At 38.3% G+C, this 22,519-nt stretch overlaps 1 protein-coding gene across 1 annotated transcript in view; it reads left to right on the top strand.

Annotated features, from left to right (window-relative positions):
• LOC126272590 (uncharacterized) overlaps positions 1-22,519 on the top strand; it is a 130,000-nt gene that overhangs the window by 31,337 nt on the left and 76,144 nt on the right. Inside the window, exon 6 of the mRNA XM_049975516.1 lies at positions 16,600-16,727. Coding sequence (XP_049831473.1) covers positions 16,600-16,727 — 128 coding nt within the window. The remainder of the gene's footprint in view (positions 1-16,599; positions 16,728-22,519) is intronic.

Here is a 22,519-nt window from a genome sequence, read left to right as displayed (position 1 = left end):
ATGCTTTTGTGCTGTATGTATCCCCTTCACGTTTCCACTTCACTATCATATCGGAAACATTGGACATAGGGATGTTCAGGAGTGTGGAAATCTTGCATACATATGTATGACACAAATGACACCCAATCACCTGACCGTGTACAAAGTCCGTGACTTCCATGGAGCACCCCATTCTGCTCTCTCACAATGTCTAATGACAACTGAGGTCGCTGATATGGAGTACCTGACAATAGGGTTTGGGAGTGTCTGGATTCTTTTGGTTACATAGTGTATTTCAGTGTTTCAGGGATTACACATTGATGCATATTGACTGACGGTGATCGTAACTCAAAGGGAGCACCATCAAGAAAGTACAAGATTTTAGTACTTTGATTGACATACCACCATAACCAGAAGAGTTACTGTTTACAATAACCTATTAATTTATGCAATCTATTGAAAAGTTGATCTGGCAAGACTGATTGATGTCTGCAGGTGGAATATGCAGCACCTGTTGAAGTAAATCTAATGGATTTGATTTCAGTAGCCAGTTATTTTCTCCCTGTGTTTCCAGCTACTATTAGGAAGATTTCTTTGATTTGAACTCTGTGTCATCTGTCCCACTGCTACTTTTTTCAAGGAGTTTAATGCCATTTGTCTCAAGAAATTTAGTCATTTTGCCCTATTAGTGCTCCTAACTGCCTTTACTTCATTCTTGAAATTTGAATTTTTTCTGCATAATGCTTGATGAGTGGTCGTCCTCTGAATCAAATAAAGCTTTAAGCATTATTGACAATAAGGTTCATAGTTCCTGATGTTTGCTCACTAGTCAATTGAAGTCTTTTGCCATTTAGAGACAGTGAATTTGGAGGCGACAAAGAGATGTATGTATAAGATGTATCACCCAAGTCAACGTTCTAAGTACTCTAAAATCCATATGGGATTACAGTTCTTGAGTATAGCATATTTCCTTATGAGATCATTGTCTCCAAATTATAGCACTGGTTGTTGTACCGCAAGCATTTTACCACCAATAAATAGTACCAATGCCTATTATGACCATTATTGATGTTGAACAACATCCACGCATAAAACATTTTTGTAGCACTACAGTCACATCCAGTTTGACTTGTTGTTCAAGCTTTCCAAAGGGATTGATATTGCTCTAGTCATCTGTAAATAGAATGTAACAAATCTATACCAATAATAGTACACAAAGGGACAACTTTGTTTAATGTTCACAGAATGAAACTTTCACTCTGCATCGAAGTGCACACTGATATGGAATTTTCTGGCAGATTAAAACTGTTTGGCAGGCTGAGACTCAAACTCAGGATCTTTGTCTTTCAGAGGGAAGTGATCTTGCCCTCAAAAGGCAAAGGTCCCGAGTTCAAGTTACAGTCTGGCAAACAGTTTTAATCTACCAGAAAAGTTTGTTTAACACTATTTCCAAAAATTTCAAAAAGTTCTTGAGTGATCTACGTTACATTTTTACAAAATGGAATCTAGCAGATTATTTTAATAATTAGTTTTATATTTTCACTGTTAGAATGGAACAGTTACTCTATTTCTGTGAATTTGTTGAGGTAAATTTCAAATAAGTCTTGTCTCATGTGAAAATTCGTTGGTTGTCAGATTCAGATTAAGATTCTGAAAATAGATGGTTGTCTCTTTTACCAGCCAGTGAAAGGGTACTGTAAATGTATTCTGCTTTGAAATCTTACTTTCTGTCTGAAAGCAAGCCACCAAAGGTTTTGTATCAATTTTTTGAGAGCAGCTTAAGTGAAGAATAATTTGGAAAATATTTCGAGTAGATTTCCCCACCATGTTATAGTTCTGGGTGGAGATTTTAATTTGCCGGATATAGACTGGGAGACTCAAACGTTCATAACAGGTGGCAGGGGCAAAGAATCCAGTGAAATTTTTTATCTGAAAACTACCTTGAGCAGTTACATAGAGAACCGACTCTTGGCAATAACATATTAGACCTTATGGTGACAAAACTATTTGTAACAGTTAATGCAGAACAGGGAATCAGCAATCATAAAGCGGTTACTGCATCGATGATTTCAGCTATAAATAGAAATATTAAAAAAAAAGGTAGGAAGATTTTTCTGTTTAGCAAAAGTGACAAAAAGCAGATTACAGAGTACCTGATGTCTCAACACAAAAGTTTTGTCTCAAGTACAGATAGTGTTGAAGATCAGTGGACAAAGTTCAAAACCGTCGTACAATATGCGTTAGATGAGTGTGTGCCAAGCAAGATCGTAAGAGATGGAAAAGAGCCACCGTGGTACAACAACTGAGTTAGAAAACTGCTGCAGAAGCAAAGGGAACTTCACAGCAAACATAAACATAGCCAAAGCCTTGCAGGCAAACAAACATTACGCAAAGCGAAATGCAGTGTGAGGAGGGCTATGCGAGATGCATTCAATGAATTCGAAAGTAAAGTTCTATGTACTGACTTGGCAGAAAATCCTAAGAAATTTTGGTCTTATGTCAAAGCGGTAGGTGGATCAAAACAAAATGTCCAGACACTCTGTGACCAAAATGGTACTAAAACAGAGCATAACAGACTAACGGCCGAAATACTAAATGTCTTTTTCCAAAGCTGTTTCACAGAGGAAGACTGCACTGTAGTTCCTTCTCTAGATTGTCGCACAGGTGACAAAATGGTAGATATCAAAATAGACGACAGAGGGATAGAGAAACAATTAAAATCACTCAAAAGAGGAAAGGCTGCTGGACCTGATGGGATACCAGTTCGATTTTACGCAGAGTACGCAAAGGAACTTGCCCCCCTTCTTGCAGCGGTGTACCGTAGGGGTCTAGAAGAGCGTAGCATTCCAAAGGATTGGAAAAGGGCACAGGTCATCCTAGTTTTCAAGAAGGGATGTCGAACAGATGTGCAGAACTATAGACCTATATCTCTAACGTCGATCAGTTGTAGAATTTTGGAACACGTATTATGTTCGAGTATAATGACTTTTCTGGAGAGAAGAAATCTACTCTGTAGGAATCAGCATGGGTTTCGAAAAAGACGGTCCTGTGAAACCCATCTCGGGCTATTCGTCCACGAGACTCAGAGGGTCATAGACACGGGTTCACAGGTAGATGCCGTGTTTCTTGACTTCTGCAAGGCGTTCGATACAGTTCCCCACAGTCGTTTAATGAACAAAATAAGAGTATATGGACTATCAGACCAATTTTGTGATTGGATTGAAGAGTTCCTAGATAACAGAACACAGCATGTCATTCTCAATGGAGAGAATTCTTCCGAAGTGAGAGGGATTTCAGGCATGCCGCAGGGGAGTGTCATAGGACCGTCGCTATTCACAATATACATAAATGACCTGGTGGATGACATCGGAAGTTCACTGAGGCTTTTTGCAGATGATGCTGTGGTGTATCGAGAGGTTGTAATAATCGAAAATTGTACTGAAATGCAGGAGGATCTGCAGCGAATTGACGCATGGTGCAGGGAATGGCAATTCAATCTCAATGTAGACAAGTGTAATGTGCTGCAAATACATAGAAAGATAGATCTCTTATAATTTAGCTACAAAATAGCAGATCATCAACTGGAAGCAGTTAATTCCATAAATTATCTGGGAGCACGCATTAGGAGTGATTTAAAATGGAATGATCATATAAAGTTGATCGTTGGTAAAGCAGATGCCAGACTGAGATTCATTGGAAGAATCCTAAGGAAATGCAATCCGAAAACAAAGGAAGTAGGTTACAGTACGCTTATTCGCCCACTGCTTGAATACTGCTCAGCAGTGTGGGATCCATACCAGATAGGGTTGATAGAAGAGATAGAGAAGATCCAATGGAGAGCAGCGCGCTTCATTACAGGATCATTTAGTTATTGTGAAAGCGTTACGGAGATGATAGATAAACTCCAGTGGAAGACTCTGCAGGAGAGACGCTCAGTAGCTCGGTATGGGCTTTTGTTAAAGAAGAGTCAAGCAGTATATTGCTCCCTCCTACGTATATCTCGTGAGGAGACCATGAGGATAAAATCAGAGAGATTGGAGCCCACACAGAAGCATACCGACAATCCTTCTTTCCACAAACAATATGAAACTAGAATAGAAGGGAGAACCAATAGAGGTACTCAGGGTACCCTCCGCCACACACCGTCAGGTGGCTTGAGGAGTATGGATGTAGATGTAGATGTAGAAGCCTGCTTATGGCATTTGCATTCGTTGATGTCTGTGTTCAATCCTGTGCTTGAAGTGACTGAAATTTTGTACTCTGTATGTAAGGTGACTGAGGACTGATTAAATGATAAATTCATTTCCCTAAAGGTTAAGCAGAAGCTGAAAATTGCAACACAAGAAGGCTTTGATAAAAAAGTTTAACTTTTTATGGAGGAAGCTATATTGCTGTATCAATTGTGCCATAAATATTTAAAATGATGGCTCTGGATGTATCTTAAAAAAGATGTTAACCACAGTGATGCTGAAAAAAGCCTTTTGTATTTGAAAGATAAATGTAAAGCATTTGAAATTGAAGATGTAAAATTTTTTGACCAGTTCTGCAATTTTAGCCAATTTCTGAAACAGAATAGTAATGATCCTTTACTCGATACTGTTTCAATATGTCAGGGCAAAATGCAGATGCAGAAAGAGTATTTTTTCTCATTACAACACAGTGGAGTGATGATTGATTTTTATTGTTGTTGAGATCTCAGAGATCATCTGAGGCATTACAAATCTCAATATTACATAGTATAAATGTTACACAAATACTTACAAAAACAAGAAAAATATTACACAATATAAATATTACACAATTAATTATGGTACCTTCACACAAAAACAAAACAGAGAAACTTCTGGTGCAAATTGATATTGCATAGTAAATTTAGCCAATTACAGACTTACACATATATATAAAAACTGATCACAAAGTGTAGTCATACCATATTCTTTGCCTCCCTTAAAAATTCATCAGTTTCATAAATGCTGAGCTCAAGAAGAAATTCTTTTACTTTTTTTTATTGTTGAATTGAAAGATCCCTGATATGTTGGGGTATGGCATTAAAAAATTTTATGGACTTGTATAAGAAGCACTTTTGTGTTTTTTTATAGTTACATTGGAAAGAAACTAGGACCTGCTTGTTTCTTGTGTTATAATTATGTCACATGTCATACTGTTGATAACTCGGATACTTTTCCTTAATATGCATTACACACTGTTGTATAAATATTGACGGCAGGGTCATAATCTGTAATTTTTTAAAGTTTGGCCTACAGTGAGCTCTGGTTGCCAAGCTACATATAAGTCTTATTGCCTTCTTTTGTAGTTTGAAGCCATTAGCTGCCTTGCTTTGATGTCCGCACAGTATTGTACCATAGTAAATGTGACTGTGTATTAAAGTAATATAAACCACTTTAAGTACTGGCATGTTTAGACAAAGACGCAGCTTCCTTAGAGCAAATATTCCTTTGCTAATGCTGCTTCCCACTTTTTCTATATGGCTACCCCAGGATAATTTTGAATCAATTGAGATTCCAAAGAAATTAACATCATTTGAGCTCTGCTCAAGTTCAGTGTTATTATTCCACGATACATACAGGTCTTGTAATTTTTTTTTTTTTTTTTTTTTTTTTTTTTTTTCGGTTGACGCAAAGGAAATTTAGCTTTACACCAAATTTCAACTTTGGCAGTGCACTGGTCTGCTTCATATTTCACCTTCTGTGCTGTTTCTGCAGTTATACAAAGTGCAAGATCATCTGCAAATAAGTAAGTCCTAGTTGACGGCCCAACTATGTTACATGGTAAGTCATTTATATAAATAATAAATAGAATTGAGCCAAGTACAGAACCTTGTGGGACACCCATGCCCACAGGTAAGTAATCTGATTCTGCTCCATTAAAAACCACCTTCTGCACTCTATTACTTAGATAAGATTTTATCAATTCCAGAACACTTCCTGTAAAGCCATAGAATTGCAGTTTGTTCAATAACATTTCTTGAGACAGAGTGTCGAAAGCTTTTGATAAATCAAAGAGTTTATTCTGAACCACTAGCTTGCTTTCTAGTTGCTTCACACACTGTGTTAAAAGTGATAAGGCAGATTTAACAGTTCCTAACCTTGATCTGAGGAAAAATTGACTATCAGTGAAGATTTTGTTTTCTTCAAAGTATTTTACTATTTGATTATTTAATATAGCTTCTATCACTTTAGACAAGATTGGCACAATTGAAACAGGACTAAAATTATCACAACTTGAGAGGCTGCCTTTTTTGTGTATTGGAGTGACATTAACAAACATTAGTGCCTTTGGGAACTGAGCCTCCAAAATACATATATTTATGACATATGTTATCAATTCTGGCAGTTGAACTGAATCACACTTTAACATGGCTGAACTTAAACCATAAACTTCATTACTAAAACTGTTCTTCATTTTCCTCAGTATATTAGTAACATCCTGTACCTTGACCAGTTTAAAGCCAAATGTACTTTCAGGCTTTGTGGTGTTTCTCAGGTAGTAGTTATGGTTAGTAGCTATATTGGAAGCGCCAATCACCTTTATTCTTTCTTGCGTCTTCTCAGTGAAGAATGTATTTAACTGTACAGCATTCAGATTACTGCTTTCAGCCTGTGAAGTCACTTTCCTGTTGCACTGACTGTTAATGATATTCCACATTGCACGTGTCTTATCTTCAGATGTTAGTATTATATCTTCATTTTTTTACACCTAACTTCCTTTAAGGCCTCTCTTAATCTTTTCTTTTTCACTCTGAGCATGTCTTTAAATACTTGAGAACCTGTACTTCTATAACAGTCATAATATTGATCACATTCCCTCCTTTTCATCCTTGACCTTATGTACGTGCCTTTTTATTATTTAGTAACTTAATGGGAAAGGACATCTTAGCATATAGAGAAAGAGTAGATATGAGTTCTTCCATTTTTCTATCTATTGCATGTTCTCGATAAATCTGCAACCAATTACTTTTATCAATATGAGACTTAAACATATTTAGATTATCATAATTGAGCACACATACTTTCTTTCCTGCCATGTGCACTGAGTCAGTGTTACAATTTCTTGTTATATCTGTTCTAAGAAGTAGTGGCCAGTGGTCAGATACCCAGCTCTTAATAACCTCTGACTTGTGATGCATTAACTCATTTGATACAACTATATTGTCAATACAGGTACCAGTAACTTCATAATGTGACCTTGTTATTTCAGTGGTTGTAATATAAAGACCAAAAGAATTTAATAAATTATTTACATAAGAGTTATAGATAGTGGACAACTGAAAATTCAGATTGAAATCTCCACAGATTAGTATCCTACACTTACACTTACAGACTGTCTCACATAAAGACACTAACTTGTTAACAAAATCATCTGTTGAATTGCCTCCAGTCTTAGTTGAGTACAAAGCTACAACTATTAAATTTAAATCTGTTAACCTAACAGCTGCAATTTCACATAACATTTCTAGAGATAATGCTTTAACTTTTGCTATTGGTTCATATTTAATCCTATTTTTAGAACTATAACACACCCACCATGATTTTTATTAGTTCTACAATATTTGTCAGCTAGGGTGTAGCTCTCAGGGCAGTATAGATCTATTTCATCATGCTTTAACCTGTGTTCTACGAGACAGACTACATCTAAGTGATAAGTCTCTATGACATCTTCCACTACTTCCAACTTATTAGATAAACACTGTACATTCCAGTGAAGGACATTAAAATTGTCTGATCTGTGCCTGAGCCTGTTTACCTTGAGATCTTCCTCCCCCTACGGCCTACCACTAAAAAATCATTTAGATGGGAGGGAAGCAAGAATACATTGAATATTAAATTTGTTAAAGATATGTTGATGGTCCAGTATTATTTAAAAGCATTTTCCTCTGTATCTTTTTGCAGATATTTGCTAAGCAAGTCTACACTTCTACAGAAAATTGTATCTTCAGAGAAGAACCAGTAAAAGTTAAGGAATGTTTGTTATGTCTGCTAATTAAATCATTTCTTAAATTTGAATATATGATTCCATTCTATCTTTTTACTAACTTTGTCTTCCTTTTTGAAGCTTTTTGTCCTCCTTTTTATATGTCTACATCTGGTCACTCAGTCCTCTGATAAACATTAAAATGGACATGGTTTTTATATTTCTTTAAACAACAATGTATATGTTTTCTTTTAAACCAACAGCAAGAAAAAAATACTGTGCTGTGCTGTGCTGTGTTGTGAAAATGTGCTCTTTCATTTTCTTCCACAAAATCAGTTTCAGCAGAAAACTGTAGTAAATGGCAATCATCCTCTCCATAATATTATTGTTATTTGCTTCTGGACTTTCCATTGTTTTTATATTAGGATAGTTGTATTTATGGCTTATCGGAAGATTGGACAGCTGAATAGATTGGAACCGTTTTTCAATCAGTGTGTTTTTACACTGATGAATTGTATGTACAGTTTGGAAGACAGGTCCATAGTCTTATCACACAGTATTCAAAAAATGAAAAATGATGTATATTCTGAAGTGTTGTAACATTTTAAAAAAACATGAAAAACAAATACAAAGAAAGTTTTTCATTCATATTCTATGTCATTTATTATAATTTTGAGTTTCATACATTCAAACATTGCAAAGTCACAATGAGGAGCCAAAATTTTGTCCTGACACAGTTCCAGGGCTACACAAACTAGGAACTATATCCAATTCCCATACATATTTAGTGACTGCGGGGCATTTTCAGGTTCACTAGTTGACATGTATAGTCATTTTCTTAGTGTCAGCACAGAGTGCGGGAGTGTTCAATAATAGCCCTATCAATTATAACTGTACATCACAGCATGTATAATAATGCCTTTAGCTTCTTGTTCTTTGCTGTCACTTTGCAGACTTATCATCCACGTAAAGAATGATCTTCATTGGTCCCTAGTCCACTATACATGTTAGCATACTCCCATAATGAGCAGTATGCTCGAGATCAATTCTTTTGCATACAGACCTCCTTCATGAAGCCTTCCCTGCATAGTATTGTTATTGTGCAAACCAATCACTGTGTATTTGTACATCAAATACAGAAACAGATACTGTTAGAGTTACAATTAAGTATGCAATCAGAATCGAGGGTACTCATGGGTCAGAGTTCACTTTATCACTACTCAAATGGGCCATTGTAGACACTTCAAAACCAATCAAAAATGTTTGCTAGGCAGCTAGGGAACTATCAAAAGAACAAGCTAAACATAGTGCCTCTCCTAACAACCATCTGTCTGTCATAATGCCTGAGTGCATACATTTCTATCAGGAGCAAGATGAATTATGACATCTCTAATTAACATTTCTGCTCATGATAGGCAACAGGAACATGTAAATTTGTAATTCGTGCTCACTCCTTGAAAATCCATGAAGGTTAGCTTTCAAAGTCTGTTATTAGATAATGCAAAAATTCTAACTGAGCTGCAACAACATGCACTTTTGCAGATAAATGTTTATGTCAATGGAGCATAAATGGGTCAAAAAGGTATTTCTGAAATTTTTGACAGTAGAATCAATTTGTGCACTATATAATACAGCTGAGGGTTGGCAGATAGCAAAAATCCTACTGCTGTTTTGGGCACTGAATATCACTTGTCTGTAACTGTAATTGTACCTGTTTTTGGTAAATGTCCCAGCCATATTCAGCATCATTGAATGGCTGGAAAGATAGAATAGTTGCAGGGACTACAGCCCATGATGATCCTAGCTGGAGAAATGTTGCAGAAATTCCTGATAGTAATTAAGCTGCTGTTGTCAAAATTCGAAAAATTTCATGTCCATGGTAGCTCTCCTATCCAATTTAATGGAGCCTCCTCATTGCCAATTTTGTAGTGTGCCCAGTGTAGGGCACAAAAGTAATTTATTAACACTCGCTGAACACACTGAAACACAGGATAAATTATGCATAATTTATCAAAGTTACTGTGAATTTTCCTGGATTATAAATGAAAACAATTGGAACTGACCAACTTGAATTATAGTGATGGAATCAACCCATAAGTGAAACTGAAATTAATTGCTTAGCCAGATGAGACTACACTCCATTGAAATGGAATTCAATAGAAGTAGGCAGAACATTACTACACTCTGATCCCAAGCAGCCCCCGTCATGACACAAACAGTCCAAATTATAACTGGTTTAGGGTAGAGTTATTGTCTGTAGTTCAGTCAGCTGTGCAGAGGAGAATATTAGTTGAACAGAAGTTAGAGTGAACTTGTGGTAACTTGGCTTTAAGTCAGCCAGGTGATGGCCTAAGTGATTTTCTGGCTGTAAATGCTGTCTGCTTCTCACTCACAGCAACCTTGTGACATGTACATGTAATGAGGCATGTCGATAGTATGGCATCATCTATCAATACTACCAGCAGGGTTACAAGACAGGTGATATCTGGAATAGCCTAAACCAGGTTTACAGCCAACAGTTCAAGTTTTTTATCTTATAAACGTTAATGTTGTGCAATTTCGAATAAGCAAGTCCAGAAGTAGAGCTCACCTGGCTAGCCACGCAGTCTAACATCCTGATTTCCAAGAGGGTAGGCATTCTGGTCCCCGGGGCGGATCCACCCGGTGGATTAGTGTCGAGGCCCGGTGCGCCAGCCAACCTGTGGATGGATTTTAAGGTGGTTTTCCATCTATCTCAGCAAATGTGGACTGATTCCCCTCATTCCGCCTCAGTTGCACTATGTCAGCAACTGCTGCACAAACACTATCTCCACATACGCGTACACCGTAATTACTCTATCTCACAAACATTTGGGGTTACACTCGTCTGGTATGAGACATTCCCAGATGGGATCCACTGGGGCCGAACTGCACAATAACCCTGAGTTCAGTGTGGCGGCAGTAGGGTGGGTGAACTGCTGTGGCCTGTTGTGGGGTTGTGAATCACTGAGAGCTACAATGGGCGAAGCCTCTCCGTCGTTTCTTGGTAGCCTTTTAATACACACAATACACACACCAGAAGAAGATATCAATGGCAAAGCACTAAATGTAACAGTTTGTGTATATGTCCCTGGACTCCAGCTGGATATTTATTTCAAGTGTAATCAACACAGAACTAAAGCTAATCAAGAAGCTCAGTTCAGCAAGTTTTGCTCTTAAAAGTACAGTATGCCTCATTTCATATTATTTATTTGTCACCGATCATTTTAAATGAAATAAGATTTATCAGTATAGTCCAATCCAAAGATACAGCTAAAATCTTAAATACTTTTTTGTTTCTGTATACTAAGATCAACATTGCCCATAACAAATGAAAGTGTGTAGCCCCAATCATTAATACTGAAATCAACATTACCCATATCACAGAACCCTTTTATGAGGGAACTTCAAAAAGTTAGTTACAGATCAATTAACTTTAATTGAATGCTTCACTGTACTTCAAGGTGACACAGATACATTACAGTAGTTTTTGTGCTAGTCTCTGTAAACGTTGGCCAGAACATTCCAACAGTCATTCAGTTCTTCAATGATAGAAACCTGCTCCATGGTCACAGAGCCATTTGAGAACTAGTATTGAATGCCCTCATTGTTGTAAAATCTCTTTCCCTCCGAATGTTCTCTTCGGATTGCCAAAAGAATGGAATTCAAATGGTGTAAGGTTGGGACTTCCTGATCAGCATCACCAATGGATGTGTGGACTTGGTGAAATTATTGGCAATTTGACTATAGCTGGACAAAATTACATTTGGTTCATATACCAACAGAATTTCACTGTAAATCTGTGGGCAATTTAGACATTTTGATCATACTGGCTTATGATTTTCAGATTTGGAGTATACTTCCAGTTGCTGGGCCATTTGAATTGCAATCTGTGACATACCTATTGTCCTTAAGAGGAAATTTACTAAACATTTTGAAGACCCTGTTCTTGCTTGCCTGTGCCTCACGATGTCAACGTTTGCGTTATATCTGGTATTGTGCTTGTGAATTGCTTTTGTGGCAACATATTTTTTAATATCGTTCCTGATAAAAGAGCAGAAATAAAGATATAGATATTCACAATTATTAGTATTCTAAGCCTGGTAGAAAGAGGGCCACAACGCTCCATAAATAAGCCTTTCACACAATATGGGAAATATATTTTTAGTTTTAAAATGTTACTGATATGGCTTAAAGGCAAGCCTGTTAACTTATTTTCCATATTTTAACTCCCTTTTGATTTAAGGAATTACCTTCTGGAGCAGTGTAGTTAAAGTACATAAAGAAAGAACCACAGTCCACCATCTAAAACTGATCCTGACCTTATAATCCTACCTGCTGACAAAGGCTCCACCACCATTGTTTTGAACTGCAAGAATTACGTGGCAGAAGGACTCCATCAGCTGTCAGATACTTCCACCTACAAACCATGCCACAGAGATCCCATTCCAGTAATCCAGCAGGATCTCCAGTCACTACTCAAATCCTTAGGCCCATCCCAGAACCTCTCCCCAGAGTCCATCTCTCTACTTACCCCTACCACTCCCTGCACTCTCACCTTCTACATGCTTCCTAAAGTCCATAAACCCAACCACCCAGGACGCCCCATTGTGGCCGGTTACTGTGCCCCCACTGACAGAATCTCCATGCCCCCACTGAGAGAATCTCTGCTCTCGTAGACCAACACCTTCAACCCATTACCAGAACCTATCCTCCTGTATAAAAGATACCAACCGTTTCCTCGACGGACTCTCCCGTTTCCTGTCCCAATACCACACTGTGCCCTGCTCACCACTATTGATGCCACCTCCCTGTACACTAACATTCCTAATGCCCATGGCCTTACTGCTGTTGAACACTACCTTTCCAGATGCCCTATGGATTCCAAACCAACAACCTCCTTTCTAGTCTCCATGACCAACTATATCCTCGCCCACAATTACTTCTCCTTTGAAGGCATTCCCTACAAAAAAATCCATGGTACGGCTATGGGCACCCACATGGCACCATCCTATGCTAACTTAATCATGGGCTATCTAGAGGAATCCTTCCTAAAAACCCAGAATCCTAAACCTCTCACCTGGTTCAGATTCATTAATGACATCTTTGCTATCTGGATTGAAGGTGTGGACACCTTATTCACATTCCTCCAGAACCTCAACAACTACAATTACTTCTCCTTTGAAAGTATTCCCTATTAAAAAAATCCATGGTACGGCTATGGGCACCCACATGGCACCATCCTATGCTAACCTATTCATGAGCCATCTAGAGGAATCCTTCCTAAAAACACAGAATCCTAAACCTCTCACCTGGTTCAGATTCATTAATGACATCTTTGCTATCTGGATTGAAGGTGTGGACACCTTATTCACATTCCTCCATAACCTCAACAACTTCTCCCCCATTTGCTTCATCTGGTCCTACTCAACCCAACAAGCCACCTTCCTAGATGTTCACCTTCACCTCAGAGATGGCTACATCAGTACCTCCATCCATATCAAACCTACCAACCACCAGCAATACCTCCACTTTGACAGATTCCACACATTCCATACCAAGAAGTCCCTCCCATACAGCCTAGCCACCCGTGGTCATCGCATCTGCAGTGACGAGCAGTCCCTCTCAAAATATACTGAGCGTCTCACTGAAGCCTTCACTGACCATAATTATCCTCCCATCCTTGTACAAAAACAAATCTCCCATTCCTTATCATTCCAATCTTCCACCACCTCCCAAAGTCCCACAGTCCGGCCACAGAGGAGCATTCCCCTCGTAGCTCAGTACCATCTGAGACCGGAGAATCTGAATTACATTCTCCGCCAGGGTTTCAATTACCTCTCGTCATGCCCTGAAATGAGAAATGTCCTGCCCACTATCCTTCCCACCCCTCCTACCATGGTATTCCGCTGTCCACCGAACCTACACAATATACTCGTCCATCTTTACACAACCCCCAATCGCTTACCTCATGGCTCATACACCTGTAATAGACCTAGATGCAAGACCTGTCCCATACATCCTCCTACCACCACCCACTCCAGTCCGATCACTAACATCACCTATCCCATCAAAGGCAGGTTTACACGTGAAACCAGTCATGTGATTTATGAGCTAAGCTGCATCCTCTGTGCTGCATTCTATGTAGGCATGACAACCAACATGCTGTCTGTCCGCATGAACAGCCACCGACAAACTGTGGCCAAGAAACAAGTGGACGATCCTATTGCTGAACATGCTGCCAAACATGATATCCCTCATCTTAATGACTGCTTCACAGCCTGTGCATATGGATCCTTCCCACCAACACCAGCTTTTCTGAATTGTGCAGGTGGGAACTGCCCCTGCAATACATCCTACATTTCCGTAACCCTCCTGACGTCAACCTTCGTTAGTCACTGTCCTCACCCATCCAGCCCCCTCCCTGTTCCTATTCCAGCACTACACAGCTGTAATTTCACCGCCACAACTAGTCTTTTAATTTCTTTTATTTCTCTCCTTCCCGATACTCCCCCCCCCCCCCCCCGTACCTTCTCTCCGTACATAAATTATTTATTCAGCAGATGTGAGCTTTAAGAATACTGCATAAAGTAGATAACCACACATTTTACAGATGTCTCTTGAAAGATCTTGGAATTCTACACACTGCAGATGGGGGAGGGAAGGGGGGAGCTTCCCAATGGATTTACTCTTTAATGGTTTTTGTTGCTGAAAATAAAAACAGTTTCAGTTGAACAGTGATTCGTGCAAAATGAAAATGTGTATATTGCATTTTTGGCTGGGAGTTCCCTTCTGCAAAGTTTGGCCCCATGGTGCAAGACTGTTTGCTTGATGCCACTTACATGCCAATGAGAATGAAATGATTAGGAGAACAACACACACACTCAGTCCAAGGTGGAGAAAATCAATTATGTGGCCAGGAATTGTACCCAGAGTGTCATGACTGAGTGTCAGCAAAGCTAACAGCTAGGCCAAGAGCTGCTGAATGAGATTTTCAGAATTGCAGTACAAGAAAAGAATAAATTTCCTGTAGAGTTTGCCTCATTGTTTAGGGTTCAGAGTGGAGTTTCATACTCCAGTGCAAAGGCATTCAACAACTGCCCATTCATGGCAGCTACAAGGCAGCAGTGGGGTTCAGTGTATAGCTGCATGAAAAACAATAGCTTATTGTACACTGGTATATATCGTTAAAAAATGTGGATAGCTATTTTACAATATTATGAGAAGTTAACTTGCTACTCACCATATAGAGGAGATGCTGAGTCACAGATAGCTACAACAAAAAGACTCTCACAATTATAGCTTTCAGTCAGTAAGGTCTTCGTCAACAATAGACACACATACACACAAACAGAGTAGTGGAAGAGGAGGAGGAGGAGGAGGAGGAGGAGGAGCTCAGAAAGTTGGGTAGAGGGAATGAAAAGGAAAGAGTGAACAATTGGAGAAGTGGATGGAAGCCAAGGTTAGACGAGTGTCAGAATAACTAATACTGAGGACCAATAGAAGATAAATGGAATCTACTTAACATAACTGAGGCAGCAGCAACATTTGTCAAACTAGTGGCATTTCTGATATTTTACTAGGTCAAATTTAACTATCACAGGCACAAATCTAACTAAGCAGTATAGCAATAGTTTATTGTTAATGTAGTGTATAGCTTAAGAGCCTGTGAGATGCTTCTTTTTTATGTATACCTTCAGTTATTTCATATTTATGAAAGATCTCCTTCTTGGGGATCTGTGACATATGATGAATGATTGAGTTAAAGAGCAAATGTATAACTTGGCTTGTTCATATTCCTGAGAGCGTTCCTTGAAGATGGGATTTATGGAAAAATGTGAATTATGAATGGATGTCATATAAGAGGAAAGAGGAAACTGGGAAAAAAATGAAAAAAAAATTAAGTTGACCAGTTATGTGAAGGGGGGAATAAAGATAAGAAGATAAGAAAATATACAGAGAGTCAGGATGGGGGTTGTTAGAAAAATGGGCAAAGTGAGTGAAAAGAAGTAGTGAGTGACTGAATAAATGATTGCAGGCTGAGGTTAGGTGAGTACCAGAAATGAAACAGATACTATACAGCAAGTTTTCACTTAAAATTCCTTAGTTAGTAACATTGCAAGTAAGTATTTAATCACTAGGATGATAAACCATTACCATAATACCCAATACTGTCCTGCAAAGCATAGTTACTTCAGACTTTTGTTTTGCATATTAATATTTGCAAAGCTAAAGACACCCAGTTACCGGCCTTCCCACTTCCTCCCACCCACACTCATTTCTCTATCCTGATAAAAAATAGTTAAATAAATAAAAAAATATAGGTTGATACCTAATAGCCTTAAGAATAATGATTTTGAGATTTTAAAAACAAGTAACACTGGTCCAGATATGGTTTAGAATCCAATACATTTCAGGGGATCAATACAAATGTTAAGGTTTGATTTGTGATAAGGGTGTTATTATTGCTGTTTACTCATGTAACTGTGTATTTAGAAGAAAGATGTTTTTTTCTTTTTACTTGTTCACACATTTCTTAAGACTCTTTGTTAATTATGGTAATTATGGATCCATTATCTTCCATTTTCTGGCATTTTTACAAATTTCTAAAATAATTTTGGAATCCAGATGCTGTTACTAATTCAGATAACTTCATTCATTGATTTTCAGTACTCAGTTTTCTGCTGTTAGAGATGCTGCTCTGAGATTAGGTGAATCAAGCCTCCATTTACATGTTCTACAGTTAAATGTGAGTTTTAGTGTGACAATGGCAGTCAGTGCCTACTCCATTTGCAGAGGTATGTTAATAACTTTATAAAACGTGGGGTACTCAGAGTGTGATGTATAAAATTTTCAGTTTATAAATAACGTTATCAACAAAGTAAACTTTCATGTTGTGTTTTTTTTTATTTATTTATTTTTTTTTTTTTTTTAAATAACAGCTAAGCTAATTTCATTTAACTGAGTAAGTCTGACAGCACTATCAACAATGAAAAATCATTAATTTTAATGAGATATTCTGAAAATGCAGTAGACTTTTTCTGATAAAGTTAGTTTTTTTACAAGTCTATGAAACTTACATTGTATATTATTTATATTAATCAGAATTCAAAGCCCTTTTTAGGCTTTCTGCATTCTCTACATTTTAATTCTTTTTCCCTAGTGCTAACTAGTTGCTTGACAACTCTTATTACATGTGAATAAAGACAGACTGCTACTTACCACATGAAAGTATAGTAGGCTACAGGTATATTTGATACTCTCAAGCTTATTGCAACTGCAATAAGAGAAAAGAAAAGTATTGTGTGCCTCCAGTGCAAGAGTGTTCACCTTTATAGTTGTGTGAAAGGCAGTCTGAGCCAAAAATCTGAGTTATTAGAAGAGACAGGAATATTAAAGTGCAAATATGACTCACTGATGCACAAAAATTTAAAGATGGCAGTTTTAAGACATAAACACAATTTGCAGATGGAACGAAAACAGAGAGACTGTGGATGAAACAAGAACCAAGTGTAATTACAATTGTGATAACTCCACACCAGTTAGCAAAAAGTGTAAGAAATGTATAAACACAGTGAAAAATTGCCTTCTTCATATGAAGTGCAACACTGTACTTACTAGTAGTGTACAAAAATCGATCTTTCATTAAAAGAAGAGAGACAATTTATTCTAGTATGGAAATGCATACAGTGCCACCCCTGAAATGCATGAACTATGAATTTTGTAACTGTTGTGTGTCAGGAAATATTCATCACTGGCGAAAAGACTGAGCAACGAAAATATATTTCTGAACACAGAAATTCAGCAGCTGAAAGAACAAATAATAAATATTCCACAGCAGGCTTGTAAAAACCCAGAACTATTTTGTGTGTGTGTGCAATGTCTACAAACAAGAAGTGTTATCAGTTAAATTCTGAGTTGCACACAAACAAGAGGAAAAAACAAACGAAGACAAAAATAATTAAAGTTCCTTGTGCAATGAAGAAAGCAGCAATGTATAACATTCAGATACAAGTGGAAAAGATGCTGCAAGTAGTGACAGCCCAAGAAGAGAGTAGAAAAACCCCAGACCGACTTAACTTCATTAACATATCCATTGACAGTTTTGAGAGAGGAATGGCTTTAAAATCTCAAGACACCAGACACCACAGGTCACCCAAAAACTCAAGTAACAGTGATGCCAAGAGCTAGGCTATGCCAGACAGTGACTACCCAGTATATTACGGGCCTCACAGGTGGTGTTAACAGTTTCTGCCACTATGAAACACCTGCAGCAGCATTGGCTCTGGAGAAGACATTGAGCAAGTTAACACATATATGAGGTGTGTCCAAAAAACTCCGGAACTTTGCCCACAAAATTTTTCTACACTTACCTTCCACTTATTGTGCATGATCTCCTTCAAAATACTCTCCTCCATGATTGATACACTGCTCCAAATGCAATTTCCACTTCTGGAAGCAGTCTTGGTACATCTTGTGCTGGGAAGCACTGTCTGCGAATTTTCCTTTACCTCATCTATCGTTACAAATCATCATCCTTTCAACAGGGTTCACAGTGGCCAGGCCTGGAGAGTATGGAGGATGAGACAGCAATGGAATTTCATTTTTTGGAGCAATAGTCATGCAGCAACAGCGAAGAACAAGCAAGTGAATTATCGTGATGCAATAGCCATGAATGTCTCACCATATTTCAGGCTTTTTCCTTCTCACATTTTCTTGCAGACATTGTAACTCATCCCAATAATACCATTGACTGATAGTTTCTCATTGTGACATGGATTCATGATGAACTCCTTCAAAGTCAAAGAAAACTATCAACATGGCTTGGACATTTGACCTGACCTATGAGCTTTTTTTTGTCTTGGAGAACCTTTCCCGACCCACTGTGAAGACTGAAACTTGGTCTCATAACTGTAGACCCATGTCTCATCACTATATATGATTCACTTAAGGAACATTTCATTCCCATTTGCACAATCCAAAAGCTCTTTGCAGATTGTGAGACAAAGGTCTTTCTGGTCTTGACTCTTGAGCCATGGGACGAACTGGGTGGCATTCCAAGATGCTGTGTCAGGATTTCATGACGTGATTCATCTGAAATGTTAAATTCTTCTGCAATCTCTCAGAAAGTCAGTCTTCGATTGGCATACACAATTACATTGTCGATCCTGACATGAGTGTCGTCAGTAGACGTCAAAGGGCATCCCGAACGAGGGTCATCTTAAACTTCCATCTGGCCATTTTTAAACTATGTGAGCCATTTGTAATACTGACTATGGCTTAAGCACTCATCACTGTAGGCTTCCTGCATCATTTTTGTCAGACTGTAAAGGTTTTCTTGAGATTCAAGCAAAATTTAATGCAGGTGTGTTGGTCCTTTAACTTTGCCATCTCGAAATTCACAAACTGTGTGACACAATGTTTTACTCAATACAGCACTGAATAATAACTAACAGATGAACATCAATGAAACTTTTGGCAGTTATACATTAAATACAGCCATGTGCAGGGATGCCAACACACCATTGGTATGAAATTACGAATGTTCTGGAATTTTTGGAACAGACCTCATATAAATTATCAAACTGTAAAAGAGTATGTGCCAGAAGGGGGAATGTAATTGTTACATCCCACTCCTGACACCAATTGTAAAAGATTTCGTGGTTTGGGGATGGTGAGAGAAACTTCTGACACCAATGTTAATGTATAAAGTGACAGGACAGGGGGAAGAGGGTTGTTAAATATGCCTCGTGGCGGCAGTGTGCAGGAGGTCGAGCAGTCAGGATTTGATAGTGGGCATCCAGGGCTGCCATGAAATGACAAAGCAGGAAATTAAGTACAATGAAGAGGAAATATTTCAATATACAGAGTACAAAGGGCGCACCTAGAGTCAGATGTTAGCAGGTTTAAGCCAGTCTGGGAGGTCGAACAATTAATTAAAATGGGCAACGGAAGGGGAAGTGGTGCATGTTAACTTTTACTTACATTGGTGGCCGGTCGTGAAAAGCAGAGCCAGAGGTTCTGCCTTCCAAAAAGATGTCTGTTCTGCTCAAGGTCTGGATTACAAGAGAAAGAAGCAAGTGTGCTGTGCACTGCCGGACGCTCCGGCGTCCGCTCAAGTGATCGGTATCCTGTGCATGCTGTTGACTAAAATCAATGGTGTGAATTCACTATCAATTTCAGCAGAGGTCTCAGTGCATCTCCTGTCAGCAGCTTTAACTGGACGGAACTGCCTCAGTTTTGAAAGGCAAGTGGCTTGTGCAGCGTAGACATGGCATGAATTGCTCTGGGAGAAATCTTGTAAAGAGAACACTGGGCCTTTGAAATAATTTTTTTAAAACTAATTCCCTAAAATATTCCTTCACTGGCTGCCATCCTGTACATTTCTTCCCCCTTCCAGAGAAGTGGTGACAAATATTGTTTACAAAAGGGCGTCGGTCACTCCCCAGAAAGACGGTTTGCTGTGGTAGGGGCCTTAATACTATGGCAGGAATGTGTTGCAATTGTTTTCATTTTTTGTATGTATGTGGGATAGGACTTACATGCAGTCAAGTTTATAAAATTTCACGAGTTAAGAAAATAATAAAATATTATTTGTTCAAATTTTGTGCAGATATCCAATGTCTTCTGTAATAACTGAAATCATTTGTATAACAAAATACAAAGGAAAATCCATGATTATAAATAAATATTTAAGTCTATATTAATTGAAGTATTTGGGTAAAAACATAATAAATCGGCTTAATGGAGTCGTTAAAATCTGACTTGGGTAAGAACTGGATGAAGTACATTTAAAAAGAGTGATAACAAACATAAAATTTTGCTATATCCTCCACATATTAGTTACGGGTAATAGTTGCACAAAGTTTTACAGGCTACAAAATATTAACACATTCCACTAGAATGGAGGGTGCAGTTAGCAAGCTAAAGAGATGATGTTCCATATGTTGTTGTTGTTGTGGTCTTCAGTCCAGAGACTGGTTTGATGCAGCTCTCCATGCTACTCTATCCTGTGCAACCTTCTTCATTTCCCAGTACCTACTGCAACCTACATCCTTCTGAATCTGCTTCGTGTATTCATCTCTTGGTCTCCCTCTACGATTTTTACCCTCCACACTGCCCTCCAATACTAAATTGGTGATCCCTTGATGCCTCAGAACATATCCTACCAACCGATCCCTTCTTCTGGTCAAGTTGTGCCACAAACTTCTCTTCTCCCCAACCCTATTCAACACTTCCTCATTAGTTATGTGATCTACCCATCTAATCTTCAGCATTCTTCTGTAGCACCACATTTCGAAAGCTTCTATTCTCTTCTTGTCCAAACTAGTTATCGTCCATGTTTCACTTCCATACATGGCTACACTTCATACAAATACTTTCAGAAATGACTTCCTGACACATAAATCTATACTCGATGTTAACAAATTTCTCTTCTTCAGAAACGCTTTCCTTGCCATTGCCAGTCTACATTTTATATCCTCTCTCCTTCGACCATCATCAGTTATTTTGCTCCCCAAATAGCAAAACTCCTTTACTACTTTAAGTGTCTCATTTCCTAATGTAGTTCCCTCAGCATCACCCGACTTAATTCGACTACATTCCATTATCCTCGTTTTGCTTTTGTTGATGATCATGTTACATCATCCTTTCAAGACACTGTCCATTCCATTCAACTGCTCTTCCAAGTCCTTTGCTGTCTCTGACAGAATTACAATGTCATCGGCGAACCTCAAAGTTTTTATTTCTTCTCTATGGATTTTAATACCTACTCCGAATTTTTCTTTTGTTTCCTTTACTGCTTGCTCAATATACAGATTGAATAACATCGGGAAGAGGCTACAACCCTGTCTTACTCCCTTCCCAACCACTGCTTCTCTTTCATGTCCCTCGACTCTTATAACTGCCATCTGGTTTCTATACAAATTGTAAATAGCCTTTCGCTCCCTGTATTTTACTCCTGCCACCTTTAGAATTTGAAAGTGAGTATTCCAGTCAACATTGTCAAAAGCTTTCTCCAAGTTCCATATATCATATGAAAATCTCTAACCACATTAACTCATGTTAAATGCAAAGTACAAGGCCTTTCCTTATACTGGCAAAACACTGGAATTAAGGATGAAATCAGGGGACTGTCATATAGCATAAAATAAGCTTGTAAAACAAAGTTACAGGCGTGGAGAACACACAGGCAAAACTCTACAAAAGGTAAGTAAAAGATGTGTTCATAGTGAAAAGACAAGTAGCAATATTCTCTTCCTATTCATAAAACTTCATATAAAGGAAGAGAAAGAATGCAGTGACTTTTTAATTATTTCACAAAATATGAAAATGTTCACGTATAGAATGTGGTTCTGTGTGACATTAGCACACGCACTGTGTGTAAACAAAATTTGACTGACAGGAGAATAGCACGTGGCTTGTCCACGGGGAAGTGTGACGTCGACAAACTTTAATGGCCGTTCTCTCTAGTAGGGTGATGGAGAGGGCGTAACATACATCTTGCAGGAGGGGAAAGAGTGGAGAGGTAAGTGCAAGGGATGAGAAAGGGCGAGAGAGGTGAAAGGGAAGTGGAAATGGCACTTTCAGC

The sequence above is a fragment of the Schistocerca gregaria genome, chromosome 5 (assembly GCF_023897955.1).
Source record: "Schistocerca gregaria isolate iqSchGreg1 chromosome 5, iqSchGreg1.2, whole genome shotgun sequence".
Lineage (NCBI taxonomy): Eukaryota > Metazoa > Arthropoda > Insecta > Orthoptera > Acrididae > Schistocerca > Schistocerca gregaria.
Note: the sequence above shows the minus strand (reverse complement) of the source record. Positions and strands in the feature narration are given on the sequence as shown.